The 17,456-nt window shown below is 43.5% G+C and overlaps 1 protein-coding gene across 1 annotated transcript; it reads right to left on the bottom strand.

The window, feature by feature from the left end:
- Positions 1-544: 544 nt before the first annotated feature.
- LOC145410801 (tubulin beta-2 chain) lies at positions 545-13,878 on the bottom strand. Its single transcript, XM_080280915.1, has 4 exons — positions 13,778-13,878; positions 8,979-9,213; positions 5,014-5,258; positions 545-1,562 (listed from the first exon to the last, which is right to left on the bottom strand). The coding sequence occupies exons 1-4, from the start codon at positions 13,832-13,834 to the stop codon at positions 738-740; spliced, it is 1,362 nt and encodes a 453-aa protein (XP_080137041.1). The 5' UTR covers positions 13,835-13,878; the 3' UTR covers positions 545-737.
- Positions 13,879-17,456: the final 3,578 nt, after the last annotated feature.

Here is a 17,456-nt window from a genome sequence, read left to right as displayed (position 1 = left end):
TCACTTACCTTTTCAGTCCATCATAGTAAGCTTCCTTATTATTAAATTGTGGTAGGTGGGGGCGCTCACCATCCACTCGATGTAGTGCTGCTTTCGGGTGTCTGCCCTTTCCTCTCCTCCATCCTCCTTTCTTTCCTCTTCCTTCTGCCTGTAGGTGACTCTACACTGAGTGACAAGCCAAATGGCTTCCTATACATCAGGAAACCATTTACTATGCTGGGTGGTAACCATATAACCAAATTTTGGCTCCTGGTGATACAGTGGGTAATAAAGGTGCTACAATGGGATTGAGCCGGTGAAGGTTTATATCCAAGGGATGGTTGGGGTTTATTGCTCACATAATGCCACTCAGGGATGAGTGAGGCTGGTCACTTATCTTAAATGCCAGGACCAACTTTCCTAGCCCCAGGCTCCTACACTCCTCATGGGGCAAAGTAGGATTAGATGATGGATGGATGGAATATGAAAATGGTTTATTGCAGGTTAAGAAAAAACATATACCGTATCTACAAAAATGTTATGCTGCAGGTTAACAAAAACAATGTGAAATTAGCCTTTTAATGAAAGTTATAATAAAGTAGCTTAATACAGGTAAAAAATTAGAAATAACCCAGGAATGTGAGAGAGAAACTACATGGTAGTTAACTGAAGTAGAAATGAAAAGTACTTTCATTTTGTAATCCTAAAAATTAATACTGAAAGACGGCAAACACGCCACCAGTGCCAGGGACCAAAACTTAATCATATTCACCCTCAACCTCCCCACCCTCTTCCTCAAACTCTGCTTCATCATCAGCAGTGGCCTCCTGGTACTGCTGATACTCTGATACCAGATCATTCATGTTTGACTCTGCTTCTGTGAACTCCATCTCATCCATGCCCTCTCCAGTGTACCAATGGAGAAAAGCCTTGCGCCTAAACATAGCAGTGAACTGTTCACTAACTCGTTTGAACAGTTCTTGAATAGCTGTTGAGTTACCAATAAAGGTGGATGCCATTTTCAAACCCCGAGGGGGAATATCACACACTGCAGTTTTAACATTATTAGGAATCCATTCCACAAAGAATGAAGAATTCTTATTTTGGATATTGTACATCTGATCATCGACCTCCCTCATGGACATGCGACCACGGAAGATTGCGGCAACAGTGAGATAACGGCCATGTCGAGGGTCACATGCAGCCATCATGTTCTTAGCATCAAACATCTGCTGGGTGAGCTCAGGCACAGTAAGGGCACGATACTGCTGAGATCCTCGTGCAGTCAGAGGAGCAAATCCAGGCATGAAAAAGTGCAGTCGAGGGAAGGGAACCATGTTTACTGCCAACTTCCTCAGGTCAGCATTCAGTTGGCCTGGGAAGCGAAGGCAAGTAGTGACACCTGACATCGTGAGGGAAACAAGATGGTTAAGGTCCCCGTAAGTTGGGTTCTGCAGCTTCAGGGTTCTGAAGCAGATGTCATACAAAGCTTCATTGTCAATACAGTAGGTTTCATCTGTGTTCTCAACCAGCTGATGAATGGAGAGGGTAGCATTGTATGGCTCCACCACTGTGTCAGAAACCTGCAATATAGAACAAAACATTGTGTATTAAGCAGTTATATCAAACATAGCTACACACATTCGGTACAGGTATATAACACTTCATTTCTTACACACTTTACACCAACCTATTATTAACCAACTGAGGGTCAACCTTAGATACACATGGTGGCTGATGTGCCACTAAGGCACTGAACCTTGTATATTTGTCTTGATTCTCCCATCCTTTTAGGAGTCAGAAGAATCGTAAACATCATAAACCGATGGGCAGTGACTTCTGCTCTCCCACCTTGAAACCACTAGGCCCCCAGCAAGCCGAAGCTGTACACCTCAGTACTACTGTTTCACTAAATATTAATTGCAGCCAAACAGAGCAACCATTTTATAACATGTAAGTAAAAGTGATAAAGCAATCAAAAGTGCATTAGAATGCAACCATGAAGAAAGTGCTTAGCGGCAACATCACAAAATGATGCACCACCCCTCTCAGCTTAGCTCCACTGCCAAGGTAAAATGACCATCCAAACAGCCCAGGAACTTCTAATTGGTATGTACATTCATTCATTCATCATGTAAGCCAGTGTTGCCCCATGAGAAGTGTAGCAACCCAGGGCTAGGCAAGTTGGTCCTGACATTTAAGATGAGTGACTAGCCTCACTCATCCCTGTGGGCATTATATGAGCAATAAAACCCCAACCACCCCTTGGATATAAATCTGCACCAGTTCAATCGGATAGGAGCGCCTTAATTTCCCTAACCACCAGGTGCCATAATTTGGTTATATGGTTACCAACCAGCATAGTAAATGGTTTCCTAGTGTACAGGACACCATTTGGCTTGTCACTCAGTGTAGAGTCACTCGTGGACAGATGGAAGAGAAAAGAATGAAGAAAGATAGAAGAGGAAGAGAGGAAAGGGCAGGCACCCGAGAGCAGCACTACATCGAGTGAGTGGATGGTAAGCACCCCTCCTACCACATCCTCCCAAACAAGTATCGGCACTCTTACAGCATGTATCATTCTGAAACACGGATGAAGCACTGTGATATATCGGGTATCCCGTAATCATAAGTGCAAATATTATCTTTGGTCATCACCATCTAATCCTGTTTCCCCATGAGAAGCATAGGATCCTGGGGATAGGCAAGTTGGTCCTCACATTTGAGATGAGAGTGACCAGCCTCACTCATCACTGTCCCTGAGTGGCATTACGTGAGTAATAAACCCCAACCACTCCTTTGACAGAAACCTGCACAGGCTCAATCTGATTGGAGTGCCTTACTTGCCCATTAAACCATCAGGCACCATAATTTGGTTATATGGTTACCATCCAGCATAATAAATGGTTTCTGGTGTACAGAAAACCATTTGGCTTGCCACTCAGTGTAGTCACCCATACGCAGAAGGAAGAGGAAGAATGAAGAAAAGAAAGACAGAAGAGGTAGAGTAGTCACCAATAGGCAGAATGAATGAATGAAGTAAAGACAAAGAGGAAGGAAGGAAGGGAGGAAAAGCGCAGTCACCCAAGAGCAGCACTACATCGAGTGGATGGCGAGCACCCCCACTGAGAACTCAAAAGTGCAAAAAGATTCACTTACTGGGTGGTATATGTTTTGAGGCACCATGTTTATAGACTCCTGTGTGTCTGCGGTAGGTGCTCACTTTTACAACCATTGTACCCAAAGGGGCCGATATTTTTTGGGGGAGGGTGTACATTAAAACCCGTAGCCAAAATACACCTTCTTATACAACGAAACAAACACTGAATTTGCCGACCTGGGGACCCCTCATACATGTACAAGCGGCTGCTGCCAAGGCAACGTGACCTATACATAGCAGGAACCTCAAAATATTAATTGTTTTTGTTTCAGGGTCAAAACATACCCTCTAAGCCACTAACCCCGACATTCATTTCAGTCACTTAAAGACAACACACAGCCTCGTGACATCCACCCTTCTAAATCCTATCTCCCTCGTGAGGACAGGGTCCACCTGGCCAGACTGAGATGTGGGCACCATCCAGCCCTCTTAGGCTACCAGAAGAGGCTGGATGACTCCATCACTGATGCCTGTCAAGGATGCAACACAGCACCTCATACTATCAAGCACATTATGGAAGACTGCATTGCAAACAATCACCTACACCAACAACACAACATACACTCTTTGAGAGCTCTGTGGGAAAGCCTGGTCTCAGCCATGGCCTTCCTAAGGGACTCAGGGCTGTTCGGCCAGACTGCCTAGGGAACAACTACTACTACCATAATTTCTGCTGACTTGGGGCTATCTCTTAACCCTTGCCTAGCATTACAACTCATATGAGGCACAATGAAAGTCAGCATAGGCAAAGCTGCAAGACTCATGAGGTATAATTTACACTGGCTATAAATCAAAGGTTCCAGAGAAGTAAACTATCTCAGAAATAATCAGACCCACAGGGGTTAATGATACTTTACATATTAACAGCAGTATACTCAACCACATAAGTTCATATGGCATGACAGATGAACTAAACAACAAAGTCCAGATGGAGAAGATGGCATGAAGCATTTAACCTACCTATAGTCAGACATCATAATCCTGTAAAGGGTGGCCGTTTGAGTTTGTGGTTTTACAGGGAGGGACACTAACACTGCCAACCCACTTGTTGACAAGTAGGGAACACGTGTGAGTTGGTTATATGGTTACCACCCAGCGCAGTATAGGCTTCCTAGCTTACAGGAAACTCTTAGGCTCATCTCTCATTGTAAGGCCACCTGAAGAGGAAAGACGAGTAATAAAAAGCGACAAGAAAGAAGATGGAAATAGGAAGACAGGTGGGCAGACACAGAAAATGAATGATAAGTGAAGAAAGTAGGCAGCACTATATCAAGTGAGTGGATGATGGTCACCACCATCTACCACAATAGTAATCATGAAAATATAAAATATTCTAGTGCCTTTCTCATCAATTTACAGGTTTAAAGAAAGATTATATCTACTGTTTGTGAAATTAAAAAGATCCAAAATAACCTAGAGAAAATTTAGTAGCAAAACTAAGGCTACAACCTATACATATGTGGGAGAAATAACCAGACTGGGAAGTATTTCTATTGATCTTTCAATTCATAACTCATATTCTGAAAGTCACAAGCCCTTAACACCTTGTAGAGGATTATGGTAACCATACAAACAATGGAGGTGATGTAGAGACTACTATGGTGCCCCTGTTAACTGGGATGAGACAAATGCAGCATCCATCCTGGACCAAACCTCTACATTCTTCTTTATCTGTTTACTACACAAAACTGCCCTGCAGGGTAGCCTGTCTGTGGTTGACTGGTCTGCTTGGACAGACAGACAAGGGTTATTCAACAACCTGAACAATTTTTTAATTCGAGCACTATGCAGAATCTACATCCTGCCATTATGAACATATGTAGAGTACAGTACTGTACTGTATAAGCAAATAAAAAGGTATCTATACTTGTTACCTTTGGAGATGGTACAACTGAGAAGGTAACCATAATCCTATCCGGGAATTCTTCACGGATCTTGGATACTAGAAGTGTACCCATGCCAGAGCCAGTGCCACCTCCCAGGGAGTGGGTTAACTGAAATCCCTGTAGACAGTCACACTTCTCAGCCTCCTTGCGAATCACATCCAAGACAGAGTCAACCAATTCTGCTCCTTCAGTATAATGTCCCTTGGCCCAGTTATTGCCAGCACCACTCTGACCTGAAAAATCATGATCATTTAGTAGGATCCACAACTAGAAACAAATCAACAGTATCCTTTGAAGGAAGTCGTTCATCCATTCAACAGTTCGTTATAACACTCCATCATTCACCATACATCCTCAAACATTCATAATCAAATCCTATCTTCAATGCTGCCACCTACTTTTAATCTCAAATGCCACATATGCATTTTCTTCAACTTCAATGCAGGTACAGTGCCTCAAGAAAGTATCCGTACTTAGGGGTAGATAGTTTTGAAATCATATGTTCACCTCAGGCGTGTTTCAGATCACATCGTTGGTTTTTCAGTTTGTTTCCCACATAGTTGTTCTGATACTTTTTTGAGGTACTGTACATAATAACTCAGTGGGGCTTTCTACCCTCTTTCATGACTAATGTATCTCTTCTCATGCAACAGTCTTTGTACAGTACAATCAGTACTAAAATCCTTGATTTCTATTTATCCCCCTGAAGTAAATAAACAAATATTCTGTGCATGACAAACTTCCAGACATACCACTATTCATTATAAACCAAATTATAAATACAGTAGCCCCTCATTTATCCAAATGTATATCCTGACGCTGCACCTTGGCTCTATTAATCCATTATCCGAATTTACTTACTATTATCCAGATGTAAAAGTCCCCAAGAACTTCAGCTGGCTGGCCAATATGTTCAAACATTCGGTATCATGGCCACTGGGCTTGAATCGTGAGCAGGAAGTAGGCCATAACCCACAACCAAAGCTAAAATATCCGTCCATCCCCGTACTGAATGGTCAATGTCATGCACTGGTATGATCACTCCCAAGTTCAGCACCCGAGTAATATGACTGTAACCCACAACCAATGTCAAAACATCCGTACGTATCCCCATCCAAGCCCAAAGTCGCATGGCCACCAGGCTAAATCTTTCCTAACTGCCCCTGAGATTGTAACACAGACCACAAGCCACAAGTACATGTTTGGTGACATCGGAAATCTACCTTTCTACCAAACGTCCAAAGTCCCCCGGTCACCACGAGCTGTGTTTCTGCATGGCCACTCAGCATCTAACAGATTGCAAGCCATGCATAAATGTAAGGTAAAAGTGCCTGTCTGTCTCGTGACAGAAGGAGGAGAATCCCGCCCACAGCCTCGCTTCTCCCCCCCTCCTGGCTCCCCTCTTGCTCTCTACCCTTCTCCGCTTTTTTTTTTTTTTTTTTTTTTTTTTTTTTTTTTTTTTTTAAATGCGAGGAAGAAGGAACCAAAGGCTGCTAGCCTGCAATTATTGTTCCTTCCATGAGAAAAACAAAATACAAGAGAGCCAAATTCAAGATCTGATCATTTCGAGATGCCCGGACACACTTTTGGGCAATTTTGGGAACATTGAATGCCAGGACCAAAATGATCGGTAAGTGGGCGTCCGGATAGTACAGTACAGGGATTACTGTGTGTGTGTGTGTGTGTGTGTGTGTGTGTGTGTGTGTGTGTGTGTGTGTGTGTGTATATATATATATATATATATATATATATATATATATATATATATATATAATGTACCTCACACACACACACATCGTTTTTGTTTTTGAAGGCTCCACCATGCTTGCATGCATTGGCCTTGGTCACCTAATGGCTGCTCTCCATGCTGCTTGATCTATGGCAGCCTCCTTGTTCAGTCCCTTAACCCTGAGGTCACACTTAATAACCTCGTCCGGTGTCATTTTTGTTCTACCCCTCACAACCTGACCCCCAATATTAACGCTTCTAACTTCTGCACCCAATTATCATCCCCCATCCTTTCCACATGTCCAAACCACCTCAATCTACCTCTCCTCATCACAACACCAATACACTCCAGTCCCACCCTACCTCTTAACTCTTCCAATGTAAACCCAGCCTCTCCAGGCCTTGCATGCAGGGACGCAATGAGCATCACCTAACCATTGTCATTTCTGTACGTTTGAGCCTGCGAACATCCTCTTCCTTTACTGCCCAGGTCTCGCTTCCATAAAGTATTACACTCCTGACACATGCTGCATACAAAGATCCCTTAGCACATAGGGAGAGCCCTCTCAATGTTAGGAGAGGAAACAGCTCCCTGAACTTCTTCCAGCCACTTTTCACCCTAACACATATAAAGCCCAGTGGTTGAGTTAGGGTACTACAGAGATTTCACCCACAAGGCTTGAAATACAAGCTGATGGGGTTATTGATAATAAAACACTATTCAGTGCAAGCAGCTGGTTACTCCTTGAATTACAGGTCAACTAAGTAGCCTAACACCGAACACCAATGCTTATGCTGGGGCAATAAAGGATGGCATAGGTAGGTCTAATCAGGTCAATCCCAGCCTGTTTACATCCAAGCAAGTCCATTTAACGCTATTCAGGTCCACTGAATCTAGCTGGGTCATTCAAACAGTTCAGGGGTAACTGGGAGACACGACAACTAGGCGACAGTCAACTGGCAACAGGTTAACTAGGGGACAGTAAACTGGGTGACTGCTAATTAGACATGACAACTGGGCAAGACTTTTTTTTATATATAAATTGTGAATTATACAACACACAACATAAATGATAAGTTAGGTTGAAATTAACATATGCTGGTATTATGTATTTAAAATGACATTCAATAATAGTTTGATAATACTGATTAACAGTAAATTCGAGTGTAAAGTGACTATTGCGCGCGATCTAAATTATGGAAAAAAATTGGTTACCCCACTCTCTTCAGTTAAAAACACATTATGCGAAAAACATTGTCCGTGAAGGGACTGATGCTCAGGTAAATCTGCTATTGCAGCATCAGATATGCTCTCAAGTTCCTCGCGGATAAGTGTAGCTGGATGTGCTGCTGGCTGTCCCACAGCCTATCCCTTTTATAAGAAAATCCTTGATGAACAAGTTTATCTTTGTTTCTTTGTGAGGTTACGAATTCAGCCAACATTCGGCTTCAGAGTAGCGTCTGTAGCAGTACTGCAGAACGACAACAGTGTATGACCTACTACTGTCCGTTGACAATTGTTGCCAAACGCCACCCACGAAACTGTCTGAGTTGTTTGTCTGGTGTCGTTCAGTAATCTGGTTATCCAGTTATCCTTTCACCCAGTAGACTGTCGCCAAGTTATCCTTTCACCCTGCTGACTGTCGCCAAGTTATCCTGTCAACCAGCTGACTGTTGCCCAATTGCCACCAAATCATTCAGACCCTCCACATCCATTTTGGCCTACTCATGTCACTCCCAGTCCACTGAAGCCCTGTTCAAACCATTCAAGAGCTCCCAGAAAGTTATATAAAACTGCACATTCCAATTCAAACCATTCAACTACTATCTGAAACATACAAATTAGAATAATTTATTCTATTCAACTGCTCCCTAAAACTTACAGCACATTCCAGCTCAAACCATTCAGCTGCTCCCTGAAATTTATAAAATTAACAGCCTCACCACCCAGTATCTGTGTTCCAAGCTCGCTTGTATACCACTTAGCACAAGAGGGGGGGGGGGGACTTTTTTTTTCTTACTATACTGCTGTCCTTAATATCAAAACTGCAGTGTTTGTACTGATACACCTTAATATCTGGAGGTAAAAACATACTCAGTGGGTTATTGAGGCTTTCTAACCCTTTTAACAGATATAAGATCATTTGCAATGCAATGTATAACTGGTTAACATCCCCCCCCCCCACACACACAGGGGTGGGGACTACAATCTGCTGAACACTTACCAAAGACAAAGCTGTCTGGCTTGAAGAGTTGTCCATGAGGTCCTGCCCTAACGCTGTCCATGGTGCCTGGCTCCAGGTCCACCAGGATGGCACGGGGTACGTACTTGCCCTGGTTACCCTCATTGTAGTACACATTAATGCGTTCTAGTTGCAGGTCCATCAAGTCCTTATCCACCCCAGATGTGTACTCCCCAGTTGGCTGGATCCCATGCTCATCACTGATTATCTCCCAAAACTGAAATGTAAATAACACAATACTTTTCACTGCTAAATAATGGTAACAACTAGTAGCCAACTACATACTAACCCCTTTCAGGCATAAGAACCTGAGGCTTGGCTACTATACACCAGTAAATTTAAAAGTTGATAACCAGAATTCTTCCCTTAAGGGGTTAAATCTATGAATCAGACTAGGGCATTCTAACCACTAGGTTATCAGGCTTCCAGTTCCATGACTACCACTATCCACAATTTCACTCAAATAACCTCTTCAAATAAACAAGCATTCCTACCACCACCAAACTACGGTACTGTATTCAGCTTTTCACCAACTTTCGTAATGGAGATAATTTCTAGCCCCCCTTTATTAACGTTTCCCGGAGGTTTATATATATATCTGTACATATGGTGGTGGAAAAAATACACACATAGCACACTTATGTGTGGCTGACTATTTCTAGAAACATCTCCATTGCACCATGTTACAGTGTTTGGTATATCAACAACTGTTATCCATTTGAATTTCCAGCAACGCATCCCAACTGTGAAAAGTTTGCCTGTTCTGTAGTCAGTATGTGCTAATGCTGCTTGCCCATCAAACAGCAATGACAATGAAATGGCACACGGCCTCTCCCCCCACTTTTTAGGGGTTGGAGATGGGCAAGGGGTTAACCCTTAAATGCAATATCTCATAAATTTAGCCATCTTTCTGACCAGGAAATTTTTATACTTTCGTAGTACGGTAGGTGGGGGCGCTCACCATCCACACACGCAATGTAGTGCTGCTCTCAGGTGTCTGCCCTTTCCCCTCCTCCCTCTTCTGCCTTTCTTCACTTCATTCTTTCCTCTTTCTTCTGCCTACGGGTGACTTTACACTCCTTCTCCTCTTTCTTTCCTTCAATCTTTCATGTTCCTTCTGCCTACGAGTGACTCTACACTGAGTGACAAGTCGAATGGTTTCCTGTACACCAGGAAACCATTTACCATGCTGGGTGGTAACCATATAACCAAATTATGACGTCTGTGGTTTAGTGGGTAATTGTGGCGCTCCAATTGGACTGAGCCATTGGAGGTTTATACCCAAGGGATGGTTGTGGTTTTTGCTCACGTAATGCCACTCGGGGATGAGTGTGGCTGGTCACTCTCATCTTGAATGTCAGGACCAACATGCATAGCCCCGGGCTCCTATGCTACTCATGGGGAAATGTAGGGTTGGTTGATGGATGGATGGACCGTAAAACTGGACTCCTAGGGGTTGATGATAGCATACAATCTATAATTTTATGGGAATCACCTACAAATTGTTCAATATACCATTATTAAGCAATGTTGGGTCTGGTTAGTACTTGGATGGGTGACCGCCTGGGAACACCAGATGCTGTTGGCATGACGTTCTCCCTACGTGTCAAGTGGGGTTGGTGGAGGATTAGTGCCCCTCCCTGTAAAACAATTAACTCTGAGCCTTTGGCCACCCCGTTTGGGATACATGGCGTCTGGCAATGAAAAAAAAAAAAAAAAATGAAATGCGAATGTTTCAACTGTAGCTCACAATGGTCTGGCCTCAACCAATCACAGCACTATAGCGTTAAAAGATGAATTTTAATAATTTCCAAATCATTAGGGCAACAGAATACCCAGGCTTCTAGATGAGGTTAGTTTATGCTGAAATTTTACTTCAGTATTTTCAATATTCTGAACAACTGATCAATATTTGTACTGACAGGCTACACAGTAGCAACCAGGGCAGTAAGAGAACAGAATACTATTAATGGGCTGAAACAGTGATAATTAGATGGATGTGTATAGTATGTCCTTGAATGATAGGCTGTGGGGGGAGGGGGGGGAGGGAAGAGACCATGAAGGAAGAATTGAGGAGGAAGAGGATTTAAAAGTACTTTATGCTGTGATGAAAATGGGCAGACAGATGATCTGGGCATGTGGAAAGGATGGAGGATGATAAATGGGTGCAAAGGGTGAGAGGCGTGAATGCTGAGGGTAGAGCTGCAAGAGGCAGACCAAAAAAGACCAGGGATGGACATAAGTGACCTCAAGGCTAAGGGATTGAATAAAGACACTACTAAACATCAAACAGCTTGGAGAGCAGCCATAAGGTGGCAAAGGCCTATGCATGCAAACAGGTTGGAGCCTTTATAAATGGAATTCATTGCCAGACGCCATGTATCCCAAACGGGGTGGCCAAGGGCTTAGAGTTAAATGTTTTACAGGGAGGGGCACTAATCCTCCACCAACCCCACTTGACACGTAGGGATGCCAACAGCATCTGGTGTTCCCCGGCGGTCACCCATCCAAGTACTAACCAGACCCAACGTTGCAAGCAACGTGTGAAAAGTATTGAGAGAAAAGCAAGGATGTGTTTTGGGCATTCATGGATTTAAAGAAAGCGTAGGGTGGCCAAGGGCTTAGAGTTAGTTGTTTTACAGGGAGGGGCACTAATCCTCCACCAACCCCACTTGACGTAGGGATGCCAACAGCAACTGGTGTTCCCAGGCGGTCACCCATCCAAGTACTAACCAGACCCTAAGCAACGTTGGGTCTGGTTAGTACTTGGATGGGTGACCGCCTGGGAACACCAGTTGCTGTTGGCATCCCTACGTCAAGTGGGGTTGGTGGAGGATTAGTGCCCCTCCCTGTAAAACAACTAACTCTAAGCCCTTGGCCACCCTGTCTGGGATACATGGCGTCTGGCAATGAATGAATGAATGAATGTATGATAGAATTGATAGGGAGGCTTTGTGGACTGTTTTAAGATTGTATGGACTTGATGGTAGGTTACTAAAAGGGGTGAAAAGTTTTTATGTGAATAGTAGAGCGTATGTACGAGTGGGTAATACCGTGAGTGATTGGTTTCCCCCTGCAGCAGGGATGTGTGATGTCACCTTGGTTGTTTACTATTTATATGGATGGTGTTGTAAGGGAGGTGAATGCAAGAATGTTAGGTGGAGGTCTGAGCCTGGTGAATGTTGATGGTAGAGAGTGGACTCTGAAGCAGCTGCTACTGCAGATGATACGAAAGGTGATATTGTTAGATGGAGTGGGGACAGTTTTGTACTTTAAAATAAAGTTATTTCCAACCCATATTAAGATTCAAAATAAAAAACAATTAAAATGAACATTGAACACCAGAAACTGTGGTTGTTTGACTCTACAAACTTTAATAATGGCTATTTCAGCAAGTAAACTCTCAATCATCCATTGTCAAATCATCTGGCCAAATGCAACATCCGGCGCCAAAACAAGAAGTAACCAGCAGTTCCATGCAATAACCAGCATCAAGGTGTATCAACTGGCTCATAAACGGTAGCCAACCAGCGCTGTATTACTGTACTGTATCATTATTTTATTGTATTTTAGGCTTCATTTTCACCATTTACTCATCTGAAAGTTTATATGACAAAGGTTAGAGATGGATAGTAATGCAATACCCAGCTCAATGCTAGATAATGTGCCGATGGGGGGTGCTATGAAATATCCGAAACTCTGCTTTACCTGGCGCAGGGCTTGGCTGAATTACACCAGATAATTAAGAGTTTACTGCATTTGCAAACTATCCTAAACTCCAGATGGGCCAAACAACTAGCATGCTTAGTTTTGACCAGAGGAATGTATTACAGTTTCCTGAGGCCTACAGAAATTACTGTGCTCATACAGGGCACTTCTAGTACACAAGGCACTTCTAGTTGTATTTTATAATTACAACCATCTACTGGAAAAACTAATATGCACACCATTCAGTTTATGCAGTTCTAAGCAACTTCTCCATCTCAGTTAATTTTATTAATAATTATGGAGTAGGTCTGTTACATTATATTAAATCAGGTCATGCTGGGTTATTACATCAAGCTAGTTTAAAAATGTTAAGAACATTCATTTGTCTGTCAGCTGGGTGTAATTCCCTAAATTTATCCTTTTATTCCAAATATTCAGCAATTCATATTAAAGATGCCTCAGTCTGCACAGCACACAACTGTCTAGACATTACCTTGCAGACAAACATTCCATCTTTGTGACTACCTACCTTCTGAGTCATGCGGGGAAGGAGGAGGGGGAAGGAGGAAGGTGGGGTGGGGGGTACAGACATGAATGACTAATAAGACTGCAGTACTCATGGTTGTCATGCGTAACATACAACACACTTATTTGATCATCCATTCGGCCATGCCTGTCCCCTAAGCTCCTCTAAACAGCTACATACAGTAATCCAATCGGTTCAATCACAAGGAAAATTGCGAGGGAGGGAAAGTGACTAACTGGAAGCGGCGGCTGTGGTGCAGCAGGTCGTTCGCTCTCACGCCTAGGTCCTCTTCAGTACCACTAAACAAAAATACTCCAACCGAATCAAATAAGCATTGGTACAACAGCATTTACACTGCCTAATTCAACAACTCAAATACGACCTGGAATAATTCTTAATTATAAGGACAAAGGACTGGGCGCGGTGGAAGCGCGCGCAGTGGGGTGTGACGACCACCGGCCCCACACATTTCATGCTTTAACTCCCTCAACAAAACAATGATTATAGAAAATAGTATCGCTAAAGCAACGGGGAGATGTTTACGCACCTTTGTTCCGATCTGGTTACCACACTGGCCAGTCTGGATATGCACAATTTCCCTCATGATGAAACTCTGCTTGACGTACAACGAACAAGGCGTCGGCTGGCTCTGTGCTGCTCAGCTTGAAAAATCGAGCAGGAGCAGCGACCGTTACGTCATATGAGAGACTCGAACTTTGTAAATGACGGCTGTAAAAACCAACAGTTAAATAATTTTGAGTAAAAAACTAGATTCCTTAGAAAATTGTGGTCTTAATCACTAAAGATATAGCAGGATATTTATTTTATAGTTTTACGATTCGTATTAATATAGGAACTCGGACAAACTGGCGGGGAAAAGTTTGCTATATAAATCTTAAGAATTGTGGTTAAAATATTTTGAAAGTTCAGTCAACACTCATATTCACGAACTAATTTCTGCAGATCCATAATTATTTGCAGTACTGAAAGTACACCCGATTTTTCCTTAAGAAAAAAAAAAAAAAACTTTCGTGTCGGGCTTTTTTTTTTTTTTTTTTTAATTCTGTATAAAAATTTTTGAGACAACAGCAAAATGTCATCGAGGGGAGGAGGGGGATGTTTGATGAATATTAAACTACGGATTTTCCTGTTATGACGGAAGGAGTAAAGTAAAAATTCATCAGTGACCCAAACACAGGATTGTCAAAACCTGCAGAAAGACCTAATGATTATGCATCAATGGACTGAGAAATGGCTACTAAGCTTCCATCCAGGTAAGTGCAAGTCAATGCGAATTGGTAACACGAATATTGAGGATTACACATAGGCTACAGGAGTGATTATGAACTAAGGAGAACTACAGTGGAGAAAGATTAAGAGTAATTGACAATAAGCTGAAATTTTCAGACCATATAAAAGCGAAAATCAATAAGGCTAACAAGATTATGGGTTTTATACGACGATCCTTTTCAGCTTTGGATCCCGTAAATTTTAGAAATTTATATGTGGCACTGGTAAGACCACATCTAGAATACGGGAATCATGTTTGGAATCCACAGAGAATCGATAGAAAGAGTACAGAGAAGAGCAACATGGCTAATACCAGGATTTAAGGATCTACTTTATGAGGAAAGATTAAGGAAACTTGAATTGCTAACTTTGGCTTATAGAAAAGCTAGAGGTGATTTAATTGAGGCTTTTAAGATCATTAAGGGTATATATGATGAGGAGTGTAGTGGAAGCTTCTTTACCATGAGAAGCGATAGAACAACTACAAGAGGACATGAATGGAAGGTAGACAAGAGGAGAGGTATGACAAACCTCAGGATGAATTCTTTTCCTCTGCGAATAACAAATAATTGGAATAATTTACCATCGTGGGCCATCAGTGTTACATTAGTAAACCAATTTGAAAGAAGGGTCGACAAATTCTGGCAAGGTCAAGAATTTATATACAATTATAAGGCACGTATAACCACCTCACATCCACCATAGGCTCCTGAGCTGGAGCAACAGGTTCAGTAGAGCCTTCTTCCAGAAATCTACTGTGAGTTACCGTGAGGTACTCTCAAAACTCTATCATAGTATTAGATGTTCTTGCTGCTGCCATAACCCCTGGCTCATCTGAATGTGAACTCACTGAGTTGAAAGCTGTTCCCCTTCTGAGAGACTGGGACGAAACTATTTATAACGGTGCCATCCTGACAAGGCGTCCTTGTCTATCGCTACAGAAGACTTTCTTTCTACCCCTGTGAGGGGTTGCCACAAACGAATGACATCTGTGTTACCTGCGCTCTGCCATCAGGCTGCCCTTTCTCCAACTCCCACACTCCATATATATATTGTACGCCTCTCCATCTCACTTGGGCCAGCATACCTCGTGGTAGCGCTTGCGCTTGGCGACCGTAGGGGTGGCAGTTCGAGCCCGCACCAGGATGGCGTATTTCTGGTGGAAGATGTAGCGGTCTCCCTGAGGATCTCATCCTGCCCTGACGAGCTATATGGTCCAATGGTCCAAGCTCGAGGGATACACCCTCTCCATTCTATTCCATCCCCCCACCTCGTCCTCAACCTCCTCCTCCACCTCACTCAGATATTTTCCTAGTCAGTTTATCATTCTCCATTCTTTCCACATGACGAAACTATCTTAATTTATTTCTATGCTTTCTGGTACATCTACAGTACATCATCACCACAAGGCTCCTTAACGTCCTCTTTTGTCATTTTCTCTCTACATGCTCTTCTCAGACCATTTCCACTAGCTCTCACTCTGACTTGTGTCCTTCCAGCAAGGTTTAGATTTTACTTCCACTGGAGTCGGGATCATGCAGCGACTCTTTAAATAGCTCCTCAAAGTTTTGTCAATGAGGCGGTCGATTTAGGATCGGGACATTATGCCGTCGTTGGTTCATATGGTGCCCCTTTTACCTTATTTGTGCATGAAGTCACCTCTTAATCTTCTCAGTTCCAGTGTTACAAATCCAGTTTTCGCCAATATGTACTCAAAGGACTACCTCTTTTCCCCACTTTATTGCCAATCCTGTTATACTAGGATTTTTCCTAGTTCATTGGGGTTCTAAACAGGGAGGAACAAAAGCTGGTCTTGATACACCTTAAGAGTACAGGGTAAACATAGAAACTCCATATGGCAAGACGAAAGATTTATTGTTTCATTTGCATTTACACGCAGCTTTACATCCGAGATCGCGAGATCTATCTGTAGGAAATGGTCAGTTGGGACGAAGGGGAATTGAGGAGGGGGAAATCTAGAGGAAGATGTCCCGGATATGACACACTTGCCGCCGAGGTATTCTCCGGAAAAGGAAGGGGGTCGGGGTTTAACTCTACGCCTGTACGGGTGTTGTAGTGTGGTGAATTAGTGGCGATAAGTTTAAAGGGAAGATAGGCTACGACTCTGGCTCCGGAAATGCGGAGGCCCTATGCCTGGCTGTCTCCCTCTTCGTCTGGCGATAGGGTTGTGTGGTTTGTGCCCAGAGTGAGTCTAGCGGTGAAGTAAGAAGGGACCTGAGACAGTCGGGACAAGTTTATGTTTTCAAGCCCGGGATTCCTTTTCCAGGGGCAGGAGGACATTCTCTACCTATGGGAGGGGATGTGTGTGTGGAGGGGAGAGGGGAGGGCTTGCTCCAGCTTCATCGTCATGTTGTGGAAGCTTGCCGGGCTCCGGGGAGTGTGTGGTCTGGACCTCCTGCTTTGTCAAGCTGCCTCTAGCAAGTACAGTGGAACACTGGAACTCCTGCGTTGCCAAGCCGCATCTAACAAGCCCGGTTGCGCTGCCTCTAGCAAGCACCAAGTTGACGAGCCCTCGTCGCTGCTGGTACTGGTGGCTCCAGGGGCGATAGGGACGGTTTCGGGCTAGAGGGACTTCCGACCGCAGGGCGCGCCGGCTCCCTGCATCCTTCTTGGGCGGACACTCGTATCCCCGAAATTCGGGGGTGGCTTCTCGGAGAGCACATATTTTCTCCTGCCCCTTTTGAACCGGAACTGCTGTAGATCTTTCGACCTGTCGTGTTGGGGCCCCTGGTATTTTAAATCTATTGTTCCCAGTATCCCCAACCTCCCCTTTCATAGTTTCTCTCTCAACGCCGGCTGCGAAAACCAAGCTTCATATTTTATTTCCCACGACTTCCCTCACCACTCACTTTTTCTCCCTTTCACCCTTACTCCTCGATTCCCTTCCCTCATTAAAACTCACCCCCCCCCCCACT

The sequence above is a fragment of the Coenobita brevimanus genome, chromosome 86, assembly GCF_032717465.1.
Source record: "Coenobita brevimanus isolate Jiangsu-jjx chromosome 86, ASM3271746v2, whole genome shotgun sequence".
NCBI lineage: Eukaryota > Metazoa > Arthropoda > Malacostraca > Decapoda > Coenobitidae > Coenobita > Coenobita brevimanus.
Note: the sequence above shows the minus strand (reverse complement) of the source record. Positions and strands in the feature narration are given on the sequence as shown.